This window comes from Apium graveolens, chromosome 3, assembly GCF_009905375.1.
Source record: "Apium graveolens cultivar Ventura chromosome 3, ASM990537v1, whole genome shotgun sequence".
NCBI classification, from domain to species: domain Eukaryota; kingdom Viridiplantae; phylum Streptophyta; class Magnoliopsida; order Apiales; family Apiaceae; genus Apium; species Apium graveolens.
In genome coordinates this window covers 209,341,223-209,362,165 of record NC_133649.1, presented here as the reverse complement: position 1 = coordinate 209,362,165, position 20,943 = coordinate 209,341,223, and the positions used below count along the sequence as shown (strand labels likewise).

Below are 20,943 nucleotides of genomic sequence, written 5' to 3'. Positions count from 1 at the left end.
ATGTTTGATTTAGTTATTACATTAATATTTTAATTATACATATTTAAATGAATATAGTATATTAATTTTAATAAATTAATATATATACTTCGATAAAGGAAAGCTTATAACGATTAATCGGATTTCAAAAATCGGTAAGACACCTTGCAGAAAATTAATCAGGAATTTATTATTTAAATCGGGTATTTTTAGAATACGGGTGCTATCATTTAAGATGGAAAAATGAAATAAACGAAAAACTTTGAAGAAAAGAACCATCCTGTCCTCGTGATTCTGATATTTATGTGCAAGCGAAGAGGAGAAATGAGTAAATTGATACATTTTAGGTGGGATTCAAAACCCTGATCTAGGCGGGGTGTGTTTTTTTTTAACTCCTCTCGGTCGCCTAACCATTAACAACGGCCCGATTCACACACACTGACACACACACGCAAGATTTCTATTCCATTTCTCGTCCTCTATCTTGCTCAAGATCGTATGCAACTTTCGCCAATGCTTTCTTTCAAGGTAACTCTCCCTCTCCCTCCCTCCCTCCCTCTCTCTCTCTCTATTGGATTTTTTTTAATAATCATGTCCGTGATCTAATAATTGTTTAATTTCCAGGGAACCTAATTATCGTTTCTTAACAAGTAGATTTCAACGCACAATGGTAGCTGTTAAAGTACGCACAAACCCTAACTTCAATTTCTCAATTAAAACCCTAGGTTTTCTAATTTTAGGGTTTTTCATACATTATATTCATTCCTCTGTATATGATTTTCTCAGGGTAAGCTGATTTCGAGCCGAGTAATGGAAGACGTTAGTAACAGAAAGAGTGGTAATTGTTAATTTTTTTATGTTTGATTGTTTTGTGTTATTTGCATTACAATACTTTGTTCCTATTTTGTTGATAATTTTATTTGGGGTTTTTTAATTTGAGGTACAGTTGGGGGTAGGAAGTTCAAGATTTATGCAGAAAGTGATAAAGTTAAATCTCGCCCGGGAGATTCTGTTGATGATGAAATAAAGTAAGTTTGTTGAGTATGTTTTTATAGTGGTTTTTCGATGTTTATTATCACTGGTATAAGATGAATCCAATTTGCCCTTTTCTTTTGTTGTTAGTTGTATCTGCATTCTGTGTGTGTTTTTAAGATTCTTCGAGAAATCCACCAATCTAATATTAGTAAATAACAAGTTATAGACTTATGGCTCAAATTTCGAGCAATGATATAAGCATAGTATAATGGATGAACAGAGAACGCATAGTGTAATTTTCTTAGCTTGTCGTACACTAGTTTTTATATCAATGTTTATTAACTTAAATTTTATATTCTATGCAGAAGGAAATTGCTACCTGCTAATGTTGAGTGTCAGGCCACTGCAACAAATTCCAAGGTTATTGCACTTACATTTCTTCCTGTTGTACTTTCCCACTTTCTGAACTGTTATTTTTGGAAGTGATGAAATTAAGTACATGCTTTTATTGAAATTTTTCATTCATTATTCGACTATATTGAAGGTAAGGGGAGGTCTCAAGAACATAGAGAACACTAGAGGAAAGAATGATAAATCTGGTAAGTTGGACTTGGAGTCTCTTTAAGTTTTCAATGCTGGACTAATATTTTGACACATACACCTACTTTGTCCTCAGTGATGAGAAGGACTGGTAGAAAAGTTCTAGCTGATATTAGCAATGTTAAGGGTGATGCCTTAAAGAATGCGTTACACGGCGGTAAACCACTGTGAGTGATGTTTCTTTACGTTACTTTAAATGCTTTATTTATTTTGTATGATCTTTGGATTTTTTTAAAGGCCCTGAAATGCAGAATGATATCCTGGAAGGCTGGGTTATTTTTAGTTTGTGTCTTCTGCAATATTGAGCATTCACCAATCACCAACTTACCCAATTTTGGAGCCATTGGGACCTTCAGTTTTCCATTCTTACAAGTTTTGAGTGTCTGAATCCTTATAAAATATTACGCTATCATTTAGTTGGATGAGTTCATCTGATTGTGGCTTGTAAAGTGAACTCTTGCTAATTGCCTATGCTTACATATCTTTTCCCTTAAATGTAGTTATTTTAAAGTTACATACATCTATTTTGTGATGCAGGACAACTAAAGCTAGTAGCAGTATGTATTTGCAAAGGTACACTTGTTTTTGCTTTTAAATTTTCTAGCCCTTCCAGATCATAAATTTTATTTCCTTGTGTCCTTGTGTATGTTACACATTTGTTTTTAATATTAAGACTAGTTGGAAACACATGTGATGAATATTATAATGTATATCCTTTATATGGAAACTATTATATGTAAATATTTTGAGAAGATAGAATTATTTAAACCTGGTTCATGCCAGGGAAAGGCATCCAAATCATCTTGGTTAAAAATTGGATAGAGGAAGTTATTGATGTAAAATATGTATGAATGCAGGAACAACATTATAATATGTTTCTGTATACAATTTTTTTTCAATACTGAACATATTCAATTATTTTTTAAAGCATTCAGCAGAAATTGGGATGAATCGGTAATATGGAATATATTACGATCTATTATTTTTGTATATCTATGCTTGGATATAATGTTTTCCCCTCTTCTACATTGTTTGTTAGGTCTTCAGCGGGTAGAGGTCTTACAACTGCAACTTCTTCAATAAGAAAACCATTAATGGTAGGCTACATAAGTATAAATATTTTATGTGTTTACTAGGTACCTGTCTTATTCATAATTTAATTAATGTACCCTGAAAATACAATTGTCTTTTGTATGCAGTCTGTTTTTCAACTTAATTGTTTTGTGCAATGCAATTTTATATATTTGCTATAGAAAATGTGGTTATATATATATATATATGTTTTTTCAAAGAGAGCATTTTAGTAATCTTCCTTTCATAGGTTCATTTCCTCGTCATTGGTTTGATTCCTCTTCTTACCCAAGTTGAGGCTTCTCTGGAGGCTTGCAATGTGATGTATTCTTTGAAGTCAAGTGCAAATCACTAAAATATCTATTAGACTAATATAACATAATGCAGGAGAAATCGTATTAAGTTTATAATATTAAAATGGAAGAAATCAATTGTGATTTGAGAGAAATATAATTCCATTTAATTTCATTGTAACTGTAAAGCTGACTTCACAGTCTCTTTTACTCTTTTCTTATTTGAAAATAAGAAGTTCTACTATTTTGCTTGTTTTGACAATAAAAAGAATAATAGTTTTACAAGCCGGTTGCTGTTGTTTAATATTTGGACAGAATGAGTGAAATACATATTTTATTAATTGTGGCTAAGTAGCTTGCTCCTTTTCCACGGGACACATCTGCATGAACATAGCAGACTTGTAACAAGAATGGAGTATGCAATTGCATTTCTTTTCCATTTTGTGTTTTATTTTTCAAAAATTTGTTACCTGATGTCAATAGTGATGTCAGATTAATTACATAAAAACTTTTATAAAAGCAATTTCTTATTTTTTTGACAAAGATTATCTATTTGCTTGTAAATTAAGTTCAAATCCGAGAGCTTGGATGAAGGAAAGAAATATGTACCCTTGCATGTGTTAATGACATGATGTCGTCTTGGAAAAAAGTAACATACTACTTCTGGCGAGGTTTAGGTCAAACTTTACTATTTCTCAAATGTTAAGCAACTATGTATATAACTTCGTGAAGAAGTGGAAATACATACTTGTAGATAAAGTAAACCATTCATAATTAATTCATCTTGGATGGAGGACATCAACCAGTGGACGTATTAGGTAAGACAGACTAAAAAGGCAGGATTAAGTATAACTAAGATAAAGTAGATTTGAGACTACATGTGCATGATTTTTGTTAATAAAGTCCATTGACTTTTCCCTAAATCAATCTTGTACTTGTCAATCACTAGTTGTTGGTTTTGTTGTTTTGGTGTAGGGGAACTCAAGAGTGAGCATGAGTCAAGTAAGCGGGAACCTTCATACTGGTCGGAGAGGTAGAACTTAGCTGTTAAGAATAATTTCAATTTTTTACCTCAGAATTTTTTTATAACTTTAGTCCGTGTTTACAGATGCAAGGGATAAAAATAATTTGAAGGTGTCCTCTGGTGACCTAAGGACCAACTTCCAGGGTCGTAAATGTTTCAACAATGTTGGCAGGTATTTGTTTCCACTACCTTCTTAGTTATCATAAACTTATCTTCCTCTGTCTAGGCATGATTTTATCAGTTCATAATTTCTTGAATGCGACGAAGGTTTTGTATTCGTTCTAATTACAGATTGATTAATTGGATTGTAAGTGAATTTATAATTGTTTTTCAGGAAATCTGTAATTCCTCGGCCACCAACAAGGTATTTTTTTGTTAAAGAATTGTTCATTATTTTGGGTGTTTTTGACATGTATCCACATCATTAATATGTTATTTTACTTCCATCTCGAAGGAATTCTTTGCCTGTGCTAAAGAGAGTGAACAAAGTCGATTCAAGTGAAGCTGAGAAAGTTAGTGTTATGCAGTGATTCTCTTTTGCTTTAATAAAATTTATCATTTGGTAGAAAATCATACAAAGCTTCTGAGGCAACCTTTTTCTTTCATTTTCTGAAAAATTATTTTTTGTAGGGAAATGCTGAATATACGGGAAAGATAGTAGAGAAGTGTGGTTTCTCTGGTGAGAAGTTATACTGCTAAGCTGAGTATGATTTTACAAAAGCAACTGTATTATTTATTGATGTGGCAATATGCTTCCTTACTGCGATTTATTTCATACTCCAGTTAAGCCCAAAGTCAGTAGGAAAACCTTACCCACTGGAAGCAGTAGCGGAAGTCATCTTATGACGAATCAAGCTAGGTATGTAAAAACCCGAGGACCAAGAGTACTGCACCTTATTTAGTGTTATGTGTCAACTTCAAATTTTTTTGAGCAATATAGAAGAGTTCTTGAATAAAATATTAAACATATGTATCAAGGTTTTCGTTCTTCACACTCTTTTCTTCTTGTTATTTTTGAAGAGTTTGTTTAACAATTTTGTGTTAGGTTACTTCCTTAAACCTTATCCTATTCCCTTTCAACTAATTTACCTATGCAATATTGAAAACATACTTTCTGGAAACTGTCATCTTAGTCAACTCTAGCACACTTGTTAATTTACTATGTTAAATTCTATAGCGGTTATATTTTAGAAAACCCAAAGATGCCCTTCTTTTGGAGAAGATCAGAGTTGGGCATGTACGCATGGAATTTTGCTTAGTAATTACTAATTAGTATAGCAGCAATAACAGCTAGCCAGTTACTTTTTTCTTAATGTTTTTATCGTCTCACCAATTTTATGTGTGATGTTCTCTAGGGGATTTGGTAGTCAACTTAAGGTGGATTCAAAGGACTCCTGCAGAAAATTGGCGAAGGTGTAATATCATACTGCTCGGATCTTTTATTAAATAATTTCACTGAACTTCTTATGTTACATTGCACTGTCTACCTGTTAATTCATGTGAGATATTGTGTGCTGGGTAAACTCTATTGTTGTAAACCAAAATGTGAAAGGTGCAATGAGAGTCATGATCTGGTCGAGCATTCGACGAGCACTGGTCTGTAGATACTAAACAATATTTTTAAAGTCAAACATCTGTTCGTTTTTCCTATTAAAAACACATCTATATAAAATTCTGTATTTACAATACAAAGGACAAGTGACTATTGGGTTTAAACCTACAACAGCATTAATTTTATCAGAATTGTTGTACTTTTGTGTGTCGTCTCTGTGTTGGTGCTTGCAGAAAGCAGAAGAAAATAGCTAAGACATCCCAGGTAATAATTTAAAGCATTTAAGATTGTGACTCTTTGTGTAAACTACTGATTTTATCGTCCCGCACATCAGTTGGTCCAGTTAGTATGTTGAGTAATAATCTCCTGCTTCACACGCTGTTTAGAACTCACTCTTCAATTGATATTGCAGTCAACAGCAAAACCGAAGGTCGTAGATTCAGATTCTAAAAAAAAACTGGAAAAACTTGGCGTTGCAACATTGTCTAAGAGAGAGGATAAAGTGCGCACATCTTCGTTATCAACACAAAGACCACGATCACTTGTCCCCAGCAAACAACCTGCTCAAGATGAGCTTGCTTCTGAATGCGACAGCAACATAGTTCGAAGTGCATCAGACGACATCGCCAGGAAAAAGTCTGGTCGTAGGAGATCTTACACATCATTATTGATGGCAACATCAAATGTAGGTGCATATACTTTATTTATGCTTTATGAACATCAAATCTCTGTATATGTATAACAGGTAACATGGTCCTGCAGTTGTTAAAGGAACAATTTAAGATGACAGAGCAGGATTCTTTGCCAAATATTGATCAGAATTGCAACCACCTTGATGTTGCTGAATATGTTGATGAAATCTACCAGTATTACTGGGTTATGGAGGTAATTACCTTTCCTCTTCTCTCCTTTCTCCTTTGTGATTCTTCACTTTATCCTTGAGTGTGTACTTTTTTTCTTGATCGATCCTAGGTAGATACTTATCTAAATGGAATTCACGACCTTTATGTGATGCCCTTTATAATCTGATATTATATGCATGTATTATGCTGCAATAGAGCTAAAGACTACTATAAATCAGACACCAAGTACATTTACATGGAAAAGCAAAAATGGCTACATATGAGTTTAACTTTTAAACCGTGCAAGCTAGGCCCGTTCACATTTTATTGTCCACCTTAAATATATTTAGCAACTTTTTGTGGGCTTTTATTAAATGTATGTAGCATTTTGGTTAATTCTATCAAGGATATATTAGCTAAGAGACTGGTTTTCTGGTTGCCAAATTACAGACTTTAGGATAACATATCAATTTCTCAAAAAAATTAATATGTTTTTCCTGAAGTCTGTAATTTGGCAACCAGAAAAAAAACCTTGATTGGTAAAGGTATTATCAGAAATAGGGACAAGGTACTTGAGCCTAGTTGTTTTTTTCAGTCAAGTGAATTTCACGCCCCAAATCCTTTTCTGTAATAGCATAGTAAGAAGCTTGACTTTACTGATATCACTACTGTCTGCACTATAAGGAATAACAAATTATGCAGAATGGTAAAACTACTGGATGAAAAAGCATGCATTTGCTTAAGTTCATATAGAGTGCAATTTGATGTTTCATGTCTTACTATAGATTCTGATAAGTCTTACATATACTAATCTTCATTCTAATCGTCATGAACCCATAAACATGCCCAAAATTGAATCTAATGTTTACCCAGAGGATTTTTTTCCTTGTACTATCTTAACAGTTATTATTGAACCACAGAACTTGGAGAAAACAGGCATGCTAATCATGCATTTCAGCTTTTTCGTGATGATAACTTATTTTTCACTTGCAGGCACATCATCAACCACTACAAAATTACATGGAAATGCAAAAAGAGATTACACCACATATGAGGGGGATTTTGGTCAACTGGCTTATTGAAGTAATTATATTTCTTCTCTTTCAAATGCATTTCCACATGCTTGTTTATTCTATGTGTAACCTGGATTTGTCTATATATTTATAGTTTTTACTAGATATCTTAAGTTAAATGTTTGCCTTCTTTCATCAGGTACATCAAAAATTTGACTTAATGCAAGAAACCCTTTATCTTATGGTCACACTGTTGGACAATTATCTATCCCTGGTTAGCATTAAGAAGAATGAAATGCAGCTAGTTGGTCTCACTTCGCTGTTGCTAGCATCAAAATATGAGGACTTTTGGCATCCAAAGGTAGGTATTGATGGCACTCGATCACACAGTACATTGCAAATCTGAAACCACTAGTCTATATAGTTCTTATATATGAGTGGAGAGTTGTTGGCCATTATTAATCATCTTAACATTCTTTTTTTTCCAGGTTGTAGACCTAATTAGCATCTCAGGAGAGTCATATACGAAGGATCAAATGCTTAGAATGGTACAGAAGCACTTCATTTTCTAAATTTCAGTTTGCAGGCACTGTATTCCTAATTCTTGCACAGCGAGACTCTTGCATTATAGTAGTAATTGTGAATAAGCATGTTTGGCTCTCTAAATACAACGGATACACTGATTTTGGTTGTTTAAAGACAATGATTTCTACTAGCATATTGTACTTGACAATGGTCCTAGATAATTGATCAACTCTGACTTGGTGAGACTATCTACACAGATTTTTAGTTTTCATGTCATCCTTTTTACTACATCATGTGGTCCTGTTGTACTCTGTTCACATGATAGATCATATATAACATAAAAAGCATAATATTGAACATATTAAAATAACAACAATTGCTGCCTGATGGTACTTATTCCTCATATTGCACTCTCAGCTGATTGCATGTTTACATTGACAAATATGTCTTTGCTGATTTATGACATAGCTTGTTTTGACAGGAGTCGGCTATGTTAGGGAAATTGAAGTTTAGGCTAAATTCACCTACTCCATACGTCTTTATGCTAAGATTTCTCAAGGCTGCTCAGTCAGATACAAAGGTGTGTAGTATATTTATATGCCAGATTGTATTAATACCTTTAACCTTATTTAGATTTTAGGTTGCCCGTACTGTATTTAGTACATTTTTCAATCACTTTATTTTTATCCATCAATTCGGTTGAATAGAATCAAAGTAAAACACTTGTGTTTGGTTTGGTTGGGATGAATGAAAATGGAGGGAATGGAATGATATTTGAACTATAATATATATAGTTGCTCACATTTTTCATTCTTTCCTCTATTCTGTTCCTAACACCCTAAATAAACTAGAGGTCAAACATCTCATTTTGAGAAGAAATTTGCACGCACTCAACTTTTTCTCAAATCATCCCTCTAACCTCCATTGTCTCATTATTTTTTTTTTTCATTTCATTCCATTCTCCCCGACCAAACACAACATTGGTCCTCAAATGAAATTAGCACTTTGAAATCAGCTATATAGATGACTGCTTTTAATTTCACGTTTTCTTTATACAGTCTTGATTATGTACTTTATGAATACCTTTTTTTAGAGATTTAAATTGAGTATCTTCCTCAAGGCTCTGACTCACTTTACTAAATTTTGTTTTTACTGGCTGAAATTTTCTGCAGTTAGAACATCTGGCCTTTTATCTTATTGAGCTTTCCTTGGTTGATTATAAAGCCCTGGATTTCAAGCCCTCATTGCTATGTGCATCTGCTATCTACCTTGCACGATGTACGTTACAGATGACTCCTGCATGGACCCCACTTCTTGGTAAACATGCACAGTATGAAGAATCACAAGTCAGGTAATATCTCACGCCCTGTTTGTTCTGAGAGGACGACTTTTGGTGGGATATTGTTCTGTAATTTTGTACAGAAATATTCCAGTCAATCCCATGCGTACAAATTAAAACCAGATTGCAGTCCCACAAATTTGTAGTTGAATTCTTTCATTTCTACTTTTACTTAATTTTTATCACAAAGCTCATCATAAAATTTCCAAGCACTCAATTCGTTCGTTCTTACATTGTCTCTTCCACCTTTGATTTTGTTCATGATTTTTAGTCTCATTCTTTTCTCGTTATATTCTGTCCGACCAGACGGAGCATTTTGTATTACAAAATTCTTGAACACTCATTAGTTTGTTTGTTATAATGAATTGTGTACGCTGCAGGAATTGTGCAAAGAGTCTTTTAAGATTCCATAAATCTGCTAAACAGGGGGTCTTAAAAATTACTTACCAGAAATTCATGAGACCTGATTACAGCAAGGTTGCAGCTATTAGGCCTTTGGATAGGCTACCACTTTAAAGCAGCAACACTGGGAAGCTATGGATCTACGGGGTCTTCTCTTTTTAAAACATGATGATCTACCGGGTCTTCTTAGCAATTTGATGATGTACATAGCAATGTTACTGCAGAAATCTATCTAATGTTGTAAACTCGATACATCAGTTTGATGTGTTACGGATTTAAATTGTCCTTGAAAGTTTTTCAGTTACGATCCTAAGTATCTACATGTCTGGATTTGAATGGCCCTTCAATGTGTTGCAATTGTATTCCAGAGTATCCAAAACATGTATTGATGAACTGTCCTTTAATGGATTTCAGTTATTATCCAAAGTATCTTGATTTTATTTAGGCATCTTATCTGATCCTGACACTGTTGTTTGAGCAAGTTCGTACACTTAGTCCAGAGCCTGCTTACCTGGAGGGTGAAGTCTGAAGAAAAATGTTATAAACTGGGAAGGGTTTATTATAGTATAAACCATGGATATTTCAAATTTACATTCTTTGTGTTATATCTAATGCTTTGAAATAAAATTATACCGTACTGTTGATTTTTTTACCTAAAATATGTATTACTAATCTCAGAAAATTAGAACAAGGCAATGGTCCAAATACATGAAACCAGCATTTTGTTACCAATTTTCCTGTTACAAGTTTAAAACTCTGTGGCACTTGCATACCAATGCGGCCAGGCCTAATCAAGCTACTTCCTGTTACAAGTTTGAAACCCTGTCGCTCTTGTATACCAATGCTGAATCATAGGAGTTATCGGATAAATCAGATTATACAAAATTAGCGGCGTATAGTCATAGCTAAGCTATTCAATGTACTATAGCAATCAACAAAAGTCGAACTATGTTGGATGAGTAAATGAAGTTTTATAGGGTATGTCAACAAGTTGGCAAGATCTTGCCGCACATGAAGTAAAATGACAAAATGGCACACAAACAATGTGATGTCTATTTTCTTTCTGAAACCATGTGATCTATTTATACAAGGGGACGTGTGATATCTAAAAATGTTTGTGGCATGCGCATAGCTCTCTACTAGGATTCTTTAGCTAATTGCTCACTACTAGGTATTTACTCGAGTAGATGTTTAGAAGTGTTAGCTCTTTACTGGTAATTTATTCAACTAAATTTCAATAGAAGTGCTAGCATTGAAAATTCAACCTCACAAGAAGCAGTCAATCACATAGAATATCTTGCAAATTTGGCCATAAGTTTATCACCAACTAAGCTTTAGGTTTATTTCTTTTTCACGAGTAAAACTACTATTTTAAAATGTAAACAATAACCAGGAATATATCCAAGAAACAATGAGATGCACAAGTTATTAGTGCAAGAAGCAGCCAGACCATCAGCTCAATCCATATTTGGCTTTAAGTATAAAAATTTAAACATGTGAAGCATCACATTCCTTGGAAATATGAATCCAAGCAGCACTAGCAGGAAACAGAAAGAACTAAATTTCAAGAAATGGGATGCAACAAGAGTATGAGATATTGTATTTTTTCACCACTATCTATAACAAAATAACATATAGAGTTTGTATACAACTATACATACACCCAATTTGGTCCACACAATCAAATTTTCCCTCTATCACGAACCCAGGAAGTATAATTAACCACTTACATCACAGTCTGTACATATGCTAGCCAAAAACAAACCCCCTCGAGTGTATCTATGATCCGATACTGTACCTAAGAGCTAACATACAGGTACAAAAGATACATTTGTATTGGGGATTCATAGTAATTTGTTTGTATATATAAAAATATGCAAAAGTACCTCCCCTCACTATGAACAAGAGACTAGGCAGTCTTGAGCAATTACAGAAGAACCTTCATCCTCCAATGTCTCTCGAACAGCTCTATAAAAGAGCAACCAAGATGAAGAGTAGCTGTCGACCGGAGCCCAGAAGAATGTGGGCTTCGGGCTTGCTGAAGCAGTCACTAAATCCAACACAGAAACAGCCGGTTTCAACTGGTGCGGGAAATTGAATGCCAAGTTATCAACTTTGTGTTCATAAATTTTACCATTTCGGTCCAATTTATAACGAGAAGTACCCTGAAATTGGCCTTTCGCCTCCCAGGGTACCCGAGGAACACCCTTCAAATTCCACCTTATCAAGATGACATTTTCCGAAGGCTGCCAAACCCTAAATATCTCAAGTGAAATATCTCTAAACAAAATCTTTCCATGGAATCTCAAAGCCCAGAATATCAACTTGTAATTCTCAATACCAGTAAACTTATTCAAAGGGTCAACAAATGTTATATCATCCCTGTCAAAAATTCAATAAAACCCCAAACTTTAACAAACCCTTAACAACAAATTCAAGAACTCACTAACCAATTCACAAAAAACAAACAAGCCCTTAACAACAATTTCAAGAACTCACAAAGCAATTCACAAAAACAAATAGAATAAAACAAAAAAGGTACCTATAGATATCATAATTAAGATCTTTAGTGAAGAGCAGAGGCATATCTTCACGTAGAGTTCTCACAGCTAAGCCAAGATTGACATAAAAATCATCATGTTGGTGCTTCTGACCACCTGGGGGAGCTTGATTAATCTGGGCCACACGATTAGGGGGAGAATCAAGCGTGGTAAGTGATGAAATGGGCTTAGTAGTTAATGTTAATGGAGAAGAAATGAGAGGTGTTTGGGGATGAAAAATACAAGAAGATGATAATGATTTGTCTTTGTGTTGTAATAAAGCAGGAGATGGAGGAGAGAGATTGGGAAGAACAAAAGCCATTACAACAACTAGTGTTAGTTCTATTTATTTTGAGTTGTGCGTGTGGTTTTAGTTTAGCTTAGGTTTACAAGAGAGAGAGAGATCTGGGGGTTAGACGCGTGCTGGCAATATTACATTCTAAGAAATATTGAGTGGTTTAAAAACATCCTCCTGCCTGCAAATTTTTACTTTCTCATTTTGATGATTACATTTACACTTCTGTATACATTATACATTTCTCGGCCGCCCGCACGTTTATTTTGTTGAGAACTCGAATTACATCTCTGTTAGCAGTAGGTAAGCAGGAGGGTAAAATGTCTTTTGAACATAATCAAACACATCTCCAACGGTTATTGACGATATCAAACAGAAACTATCAGAAGTTCATATCAGAACTTACATCGACGGATGATGATGATATCGACGGATGTTAATGATCGATGGATAAGGATATCGACGGATGATGATAGCATATGATGATATTAGTATTTGTCATATCAGTTGATCTTTAATAAGGAAAAAGAAACATGAATTCAAGACGGTAAATGATTTATCTCAGAAGCAATTGTATATGTTTCCTTGTTGATAGAACAGAATTCCTTATACATTGTATAGTTGTGCTCTATATAAAGAATATATTAGGTTCATACTATAAGCATTGCGACATTGTTATATTTTTCGCATAACCTAGCAGCTCTCAAGGATATTTGTTCATCCTTTCGAGAGAGTACGTTTGTAATAAGTTTTTATCAGTTAATATAAAAACTGTTGATTCTGTTGAAACTTTGTCGAATTAATTGTATTAACTATATTCACCCCCCTCTACAGTTGATTAAGGGCCTAACAATTGGTATCAAAACTTGTTGTTAACATACAAACAGTTTAAGATCTGAAAATTAATCAACCATGTCAGACAAAGAAGAAAAAACACAGAATCCGAAGCCACAAATCTCAGCCACATCACAGATAAACAGCAACATGAGTAGGTATGAAGCAATCAAGGTGCCCATCTACATGAATATCCAATCTGGAAAGTCAGGATGACCATGTGCTTGGAAGTCACAAATCCTGAATATCTGAACAGGATCTATGATGGTCCTCACAGACCAACGAAGGTAGCTGTTTCGCTTGCAGGAGAACCAGAAAAGATGATAGACAAAGACATGAAGGACTACATTCCTGAAGATATCTTATCTATCATGAAAGATGCTAAGGTCAGACACATCTTGCATAACAGTTTTGATAGTGTTATGTCCAATAGAGTCATTGGATGTAAGACACCAAAAGAGATATAGGATGCTTTAAAAGTAAAGTGTCAAGGTACAACTGTTATCAAAAAGAACAGGAGGACAATACTTACTCAAGAATATGAGCACTTTGGCTCAAGGGACAATGAGTCCTTAACTGAAATATATGATAGATTTCAGAATTTGTTAAATGACTTATCCCTTGTCAACAAAGAATATGATATGGAGGACTTAAACCTGAAGTTCCTACTTGCTCTCCCTGAAAAGTGGGACTTCAAAGTCACATCAATAAGGGATAACTATCAACTTGATAAAATACCCCTAGATGATATCTATGGAATCTGAAAACTCATGAACTAGAGATGGAGCAAAGAAGTAAGAGAAAATGATCTAAATCTAGACCAGTTGCAATCAAGGTTGAAGAGAAGCCAAAGGAGAAAGTTAGGAGGAAAAACTACTCCAAAAGGAAAGCCATGATTGCAAAGTTAGATATTGAATCATCAAATTCTGATGATGACTCAAATACTGATATTGAATCAGATACTGACAGTGATCATAACAACAATGAAGATATAAAACAAATGGCTACCCTACTGGTTAAAAGCTTCAAGAAGATGGTCTACAAGAACTTCAGGAAAGGGAGAAGATTTTCCAGAAAAGGCTCTAGTTCCTCAAACTCTGATAAGAGGAAAAACAGGAGAAATATTGATGGGAAGGAATCAAGATCTAGAAAACTTGACAAGTCAAAAGAGAGATGTTACAACTGTGATGGAATCAGACACTTTGCAGCTGACTGTAGAAAACCCAGAGTTGAGAAGAAACAAGCCTTGATCTCAAGGAAGAGAAACTGGGATGATTCATCAGATTCAGATGATGGAGTCAATTATGCTCTCATGGCAAAAACTGATGCTGAGGATAACAATGCTGAATTAAAGGTACCTCAGACTACTCTTACTTTGGATACTGATGATATCTATGAATTAAGATTATTTCTTAAGCCTCTGCATGTTAGTTTTAGGGATCAAACCTTAGAGAATAACAAAATCAAGAGTGAAAACTCTGTGTTAAAGAAAAGGAATGATCACCTAGAAATTGAGTTACTTTCCATGCTAGAAATTCAAAAAAAAAAGAAGAGATAATGCTGTTTATTTTAAGGAAAAATTGCTAGAAAAACATGCTTATCTGGAGAAGGAGCTAGCAAAAGAAAGAGAAGTCATTAAACTTTGGACTAACTCAGGAAAATCAACTCAGGAAATTCTAGAGAATGGTTGTTGAGGATCAGGATTAGGATATTCAGCTAGATCCAGTTCTGATAAGAAAAGCGGAAAATAAACTGAGGTAACAGAACCAATAAAAACTGATAGCAAGGTCAAATGGAACAAGGTTCAAATAAAGACCATTATGTTTAATCCTAGTGCTAATACTGTTAAGTCAATTCATGAGGAAGGTACAATCTCATCACCTAGATCAAACTTAATTACTGATAAGAGTGAACAAATTCACACAAATTCAGTAAATATTGGTTCAATGACTCAGAAACAGCTTAAGTAAAAGCTGAAGGATCTACACATGAAAGACAAGAGGAAAAGGTCTAGGAAAAATAGGAATGACAAGGTAGGTGTTAATAAAAATGAAAATTATGTAACCCTTCCTAATGCACCTAGAAAGACCTGTTCAAACTGTGGTAGCACTAATCATCTTGCTAACTCTTGCAAGAAGAATAAAAAGATAAATACTGTTTCTTCCAAATCAGAGTTTAGGAATAAAACAGTTAGATATAAACCACAGAGTCCTTGTTTTCATTGTGGAAGTGTTTGGCATTCTATTTATACATGTAAAGAGTATCACAATTTGTATTATGATTATAATAAACTGAAACCCTCTTTAACTAAAGCAAAATTTGTTTCTGCATGTATAAATATTAATAGTAAGGATGTTAACATAAACTTTGATAAAAAGTCTTCTGCTGCATATGTTAAAAAACTTAAAAAGGCCAAAGGATCCAAGCAAGTTTGGGTCCTTAAAAACAGTAACTGATTCAAATTACTGATTGCAGGGTGACAGGAGGAATGCTCTAGTCTTGGACATTGGATGCGCATGACATATGACTAGTTATAAAGCCCTGCTATCAGAGTTTGCGGAGAAGGTTGGCCCAAACGTTTCTTATGAAGATGGCAACTTAGGAAAAATCTTGGGATATGGAAAAATCAAAGTAGGAAATGTCATCATTAAAAATGTAGCTCTAGTTGCAGGACTCAAGCATAATATGAATAGTGTGAGTCAAATCTGTGACACAGCTTACCTTTTCAACTTTTATGAGGAGCATTGTGAAATTGTCAACAAGTTTGATGGGAAGATTGCATTGACTGGTATAAGACATGGTAGTTTATATGAAGCCAGGGTCTCCACAAGTATTGACAATTCAAAAGTTTGTCTACTGAGAGAGTATCTGTAGAAGACAGCTCGAACTGGCATAAAAGACTTTCTCGCCTCAATTTCAACAATATTAATGAACTAGTGATGAAAGATCTTGTTAGTGTTGGATTTTTAATCGCAGCGGAGGCATGGTAAAACACTTTTACACATATAACATCCAAATAAAAGCATATAAATCGTGGTAAAAACATATGGATCGATTACTAACCTTTAATATGCGATCCAAAAGCATCGATCGGAGATCCTTAGCAGCTGCTCCTCAAACGTGAAGCACTCCACCGGTATCCACCAAGAAAACGACGTTAAGGAGGAGGAGGTGGTGGAGAGAATTAGGTTTTATAAAATTTGGGGTTCTGGGTTAGAATGAAAATAAGGTTTATAATAGTATATTTATAGGCAAAATTTTCAGTTGAAATTTTCCCATAAATATTATTATTATTATTATCCCATTTATTATTCTCATTAATAATTAAAACACCTTTTAATTATTAATCCTTTTTCTAAACACTTTAGAAATAATTCTCTCTCTTGATTTAATTTCCAAAAATTAAATTCTTAATTAATAATATTAAGAACTTTTCTTAATTAATTTATAATCAATTAAATCTCATTTAATCAATTATTAAATTTTTCAATTAATTATTTATTTCATAAATAAATAATTAGTAGCCATTATTAATTAATTCCTCCACCATTAAATCATTCTCTTTTTATGGTGTGACCCTGTAGGTTCAATATTAAGCCGGTAGTAAAAATAAATAATAATAAAACTATTTTATCATTATTTATATAAATTCTCTAATTTATTAAATATGATTAATTAATTAATCACATTTATTCTACATCGTGAGGGATACTTCTCAGCATATCGCGACTATCCGGATAATACGAATTCACTGCTTAGAATACCAAGAACCTATTCAGTGAATAGTTACCGTACAATAAACTCCTTCTACCCTACAATGTCCCGATTAAATACAAGGCATGGATCTCGTGTCAAGCCTATCTAATTTAATCACTTGCTTACCATTTACTATGCTTAGTTCTATGCAAATTAGAAACTCCTTTCTAATTTCATTTACTCTGGCCAGAGATTCCTGAACTAGCATAAGTGGATCAGCCTTGAACATTCGCTTCCTTCACTGGAAGGGGTAGATCCTTTATTGATCATACACTATCTTCGTGTACAAATTCCTATACCCAGTAGAGCCCTAATAATTGTCCCTGGAGACTAAGAACTAAACCAAAGTATAGTTCAGTGTACACAAGATGACTATGATGACCTCAAGTCTAAGGATACTTGTACAACTATCACTATGTGAACAACTGCTGACCCGTGAGTGAACTCCATCAGTTGTTCAGCTGTGCGAGTCATGTTCAGTGAACTTATTCTATAATAAGCACCTACATACTAGCTATAGTGTCACCACACAAATGTCTATGAGAACAGACATTGTAACGACTAGGAACTTTACGTTTATATTATATCATGATTATAATAAAATATGTGAATTAATGTGTCATTTATGTGTGATTATCTGATAAACCCTAACTGTTACATGATACGTGTATTCCATGTCATTTCTGTATTTTAAGGTATTTTTCAGATATTTTATTATGCATTTATATGTTTTATTTCAAACGTTTTATGACCCAAACGATGATTTTAAAGCCAGTATTTCAAATAAAATAATGGGCCTTATTTTTCATCAAATGGCTTGTACAATCGCCTTGTTCTGAATATCTAGATAATTTATAAATTTTCTCGTTTTGCGAAAAATGATTTTTCCGGGCCCCATTGGGTGTCAAAAACCCCACAAAAATCACATTTTTATTTTTATAAAATTATAGGACTTTCATTTATATTATTTCTTTGCATTTTTGCATTATTCACAATTTTTGGGAATTTTTGGCATATATATTGCATATATAAAATATTTATAAATTAAATTTTAATACTCAAAAAAATTATAAAAATTAGGGCCCAATATTTTTATTTAATGTATAATTAGCCCCTTAATTTTAATTAGGAGTATTATTTTTACTACTACAAGTAGCCTAATTTTTATTTAATTAATTATAATTAATCATTAAAATCTGCAAAATTACCAAAAATTCTCTGAAATCGGGTCGGGAAGAACAGGTTCGGGTCGAAGAATCAAGTCGTGATTTCTCACTGATTACAGCATCAAATCGTGTGATTCAAGTACTCAAATCGAAGGTTTTGATCCGTTCTTTCTGTTTCTTGCATCAATTACACGTTTTATTGCATCGTTTTTGATTTTTGATTTCTAGGGTTTATGTTCGAATTAGGGCTTTTTGATTCTGGGGTTATTGTGATGTTTTGATGATTGATATAGCTTTGTTAGATGATTTACAGTCGATTCATGGTGTTTAATTGAACAAACGATGCTTGGATATTGATTCACGAATTCTAGGGTTTAGGTCGAATTTTCAAAACACAACTCGATGATTTCTGTGAATATTTGGTTCTTGTAATGTTAGGGCTTTGATTGTATATGTTCTTAGCTTCATTTTGCACTATATAACGTTTAATTTTATGTACGATTCTGCAAATTCAATTTTTGGCCGGAGTTTATGTCGATTTTGTCGGAGAAGTTGATTCAGGAGTTATTCTGTGATGTTTTGGCCGTGGTTGGATTGCTGTGTTGATTTGCAATGAAAAACACTCAAAAACAGCACCAAACGGTGTTGATTTGGGGCTGATCGGAGCTTGGCCGGACTCCGGGAACTCACCGGAATCTGGAAAAATTCCGGCGTGTTCTTGGTGACCCGGAATCCAACCCGTTTGACCCGTTCAGATTACCCGGTTTTGATCTGTTTTTGTCAGAAACCAATTTCTGACAACTGTTTCTGAAATTTTGATTTTTATTTTATTTTTATTAATTTTAAAAATCAGTTTTATTTATTTTGTAAATTGATTAATTAATTATTTAATTAATTAATTTATATTATAAATAATTTTGAATTATTTTCTAAAAATCAGATTGAATTATTTTCTTAATTATTTATTATTTATTTATTACTTATTAATTACTTAAAAGTGATTAATTATTTTGATAATTAATCAAATAATTTTCAGTAAATCATAATAAATTCATTTTAATTTCAAAAATTATAGAAAAATTATTTTTAATTCTGATTTTCTTAAATAATGATTTAAAAATTATTTTTGGGTTTTAAAAATTAGTAATAATTATTTATAATGATTAATAAATGGAATTATCAGTATTTAATTAATAATAATTCAACCGTTAGTCCGTTTTGCGTGAAACGAAAGCCTGTTAACTCAGAAAAATGAATCATTTTCATTAAAAATAATATCAAAGCTTAGTTTTTTAGAAGTTAGTTGATTTTGTGACTTGTTTGATTATCAGTCAAGTTACGTGCCGAGACGAGTCCGAAAAATTCCGGAAAAATGGGAAACGAGTCAGATAACGATCTGTTGAGCGATCAGCGAGTCGATTTTAGTTTTAAAAATTATTTTAACCATAAAAATGATTATGTGCTTATGTGCTTATGTGTATTACGTGGTTAATCGAGTCTTACTTGCTTATATGTAATACATGAGTCAGTCATAAGCGCATGGGTAGATGTTAGGATCAGTTTGAAGTCGATTCAAGATGCAAATAAAGTACGACGTGACTTAACCAGTCTGTTTTGCCAACAGAATCTAAGCAAGCCAGGCCAGTTGAGTCGGTAATAGTCCAAGGTGATAGACATAAGTGATTCAATTGCAGTAAGTCGCGCAGAAGGCAAGTTTTTCCTCTATTCTACTTTCGGAATAGTGATATTGATTCAAATGTTTATCACATTTACATTCTCTTGATTATTGTTCTTGATCACTAATATACAATCCCTATTCCTTTGTTCATATTTCATTTCAATTCTTGATTTCTCCGTTTCTTTGGATTCTTGATTCATATTATGTTGGTAACACATGGAGATTGATATATTCTAGTGTTTGGAATATATCAAAGCATACCGATTGTCCCGGTTGCTAAGCGATGGACTGGATAAGGATATTTTGGGATTGAGTGTGTCTTAATCCTGAGGACCAGGATGACTGGTGCCTCGACGTGGGCCGTAGTGCCTGGGTACCCGACTGGATCTATATACTGAGATATGGATCTGCATTATATTCTGACTGATCAGCAAAATATAGATGCGAACTTGTGTCCAGTTTAGTTTATTTGTACTCGCCAGTAATGGCCTTCTTTCTATTCTCGTGAGGTTATATCTTGGCAGATATACCTGGGATGGCGGATTCATTTAAAATGCTTTAACACTGTTTATATGTTTGTGGACTTGTTGAGCAACTTTTGGCTCACCCCTTTTCTTGTTATTCACCTTATTGTTTTCAGTTAAGAAGGAATATGAAACCAATCAGGACTCGAGTGGTAAAGAAGCGAGTCAAGCCTCAGGATCCTCTTATACCCAAGGTGTTGATCCCAATCCAGGAAGAAAGCTTTGAGTTGCCCGAGCAGGTGGAGTGTTGATAGATAGTAGGTGTGTGTGTTTGAATAAAAGTTGAACTTAGCTTAAAATGAATTAGACAATGGTTTGTAATAAAGAGAGTTTGTGAGACTTTGAATGTTGGTTTGTAATAAAAGTAGTTAGTGGTTCTTGTTTTCATACTTCAACCTAAAAAGATCCTGGTTAGTGTTAAAGGGGTTTAATTTCATTTCTTTATTAATTGTTAATCAAATTGTACAGGTTTGGTGATTAGCTAGTAACCCCCAGATTTATACCCCGGGTCTGGAGGGCGTTACAGGTTTGGTAT

At 33.7% G+C, this 20,943-nt stretch overlaps 2 protein-coding genes across 2 annotated transcripts; one reads left to right on the top strand and one right to left on the bottom strand.

Moving 5' to 3' along the window:
• The first annotated feature begins 260 nt into the window (after positions 1 to 260).
• LOC141713057 (uncharacterized) lies at positions 261 to 10,055 on the top strand. Its single transcript, XM_074516273.1, has 24 exons — positions 261 to 507; positions 604 to 661; positions 766 to 817; positions 926 to 1,007; positions 1,320 to 1,374; positions 1,499 to 1,553; positions 1,631 to 1,721; positions 2,092 to 2,127; positions 2,594 to 2,651; positions 3,894 to 3,951; positions 4,027 to 4,114; positions 4,277 to 4,306; positions 4,397 to 4,454; positions 4,573 to 4,621; positions 4,726 to 4,801; positions 5,298 to 5,355; positions 5,907 to 6,179; positions 6,257 to 6,379; positions 7,330 to 7,419; positions 7,549 to 7,710; positions 7,838 to 7,897; positions 8,356 to 8,454; positions 9,047 to 9,225; positions 9,594 to 10,055. Exons 2-24 carry the CDS (start codon positions 647 to 649, stop codon positions 9,727 to 9,729), a joined length of 1,983 nt encoding a protein of 660 aa, XP_074372374.1. The 5' UTR covers positions 261 to 507; positions 604 to 646; the 3' UTR covers positions 9,730 to 10,055.
• A 1,122-nt stretch (positions 10,056 to 11,177) lies between these two features.
• Positions 11,178 to 12,607, bottom strand: LOC141713056 (uncharacterized). Its single transcript, XM_074516272.1, has 2 exons — positions 12,158 to 12,607; positions 11,178 to 11,997 (listed from the first exon to the last, which is right to left on the bottom strand). Exons 1-2 carry the CDS (start codon positions 12,475 to 12,477, stop codon positions 11,511 to 11,513), a joined length of 807 nt encoding a protein of 268 aa, XP_074372373.1. The 5' UTR covers positions 12,478 to 12,607; the 3' UTR covers positions 11,178 to 11,510.
• Positions 12,608 to 20,943: the final 8,336 nt, after the last annotated feature.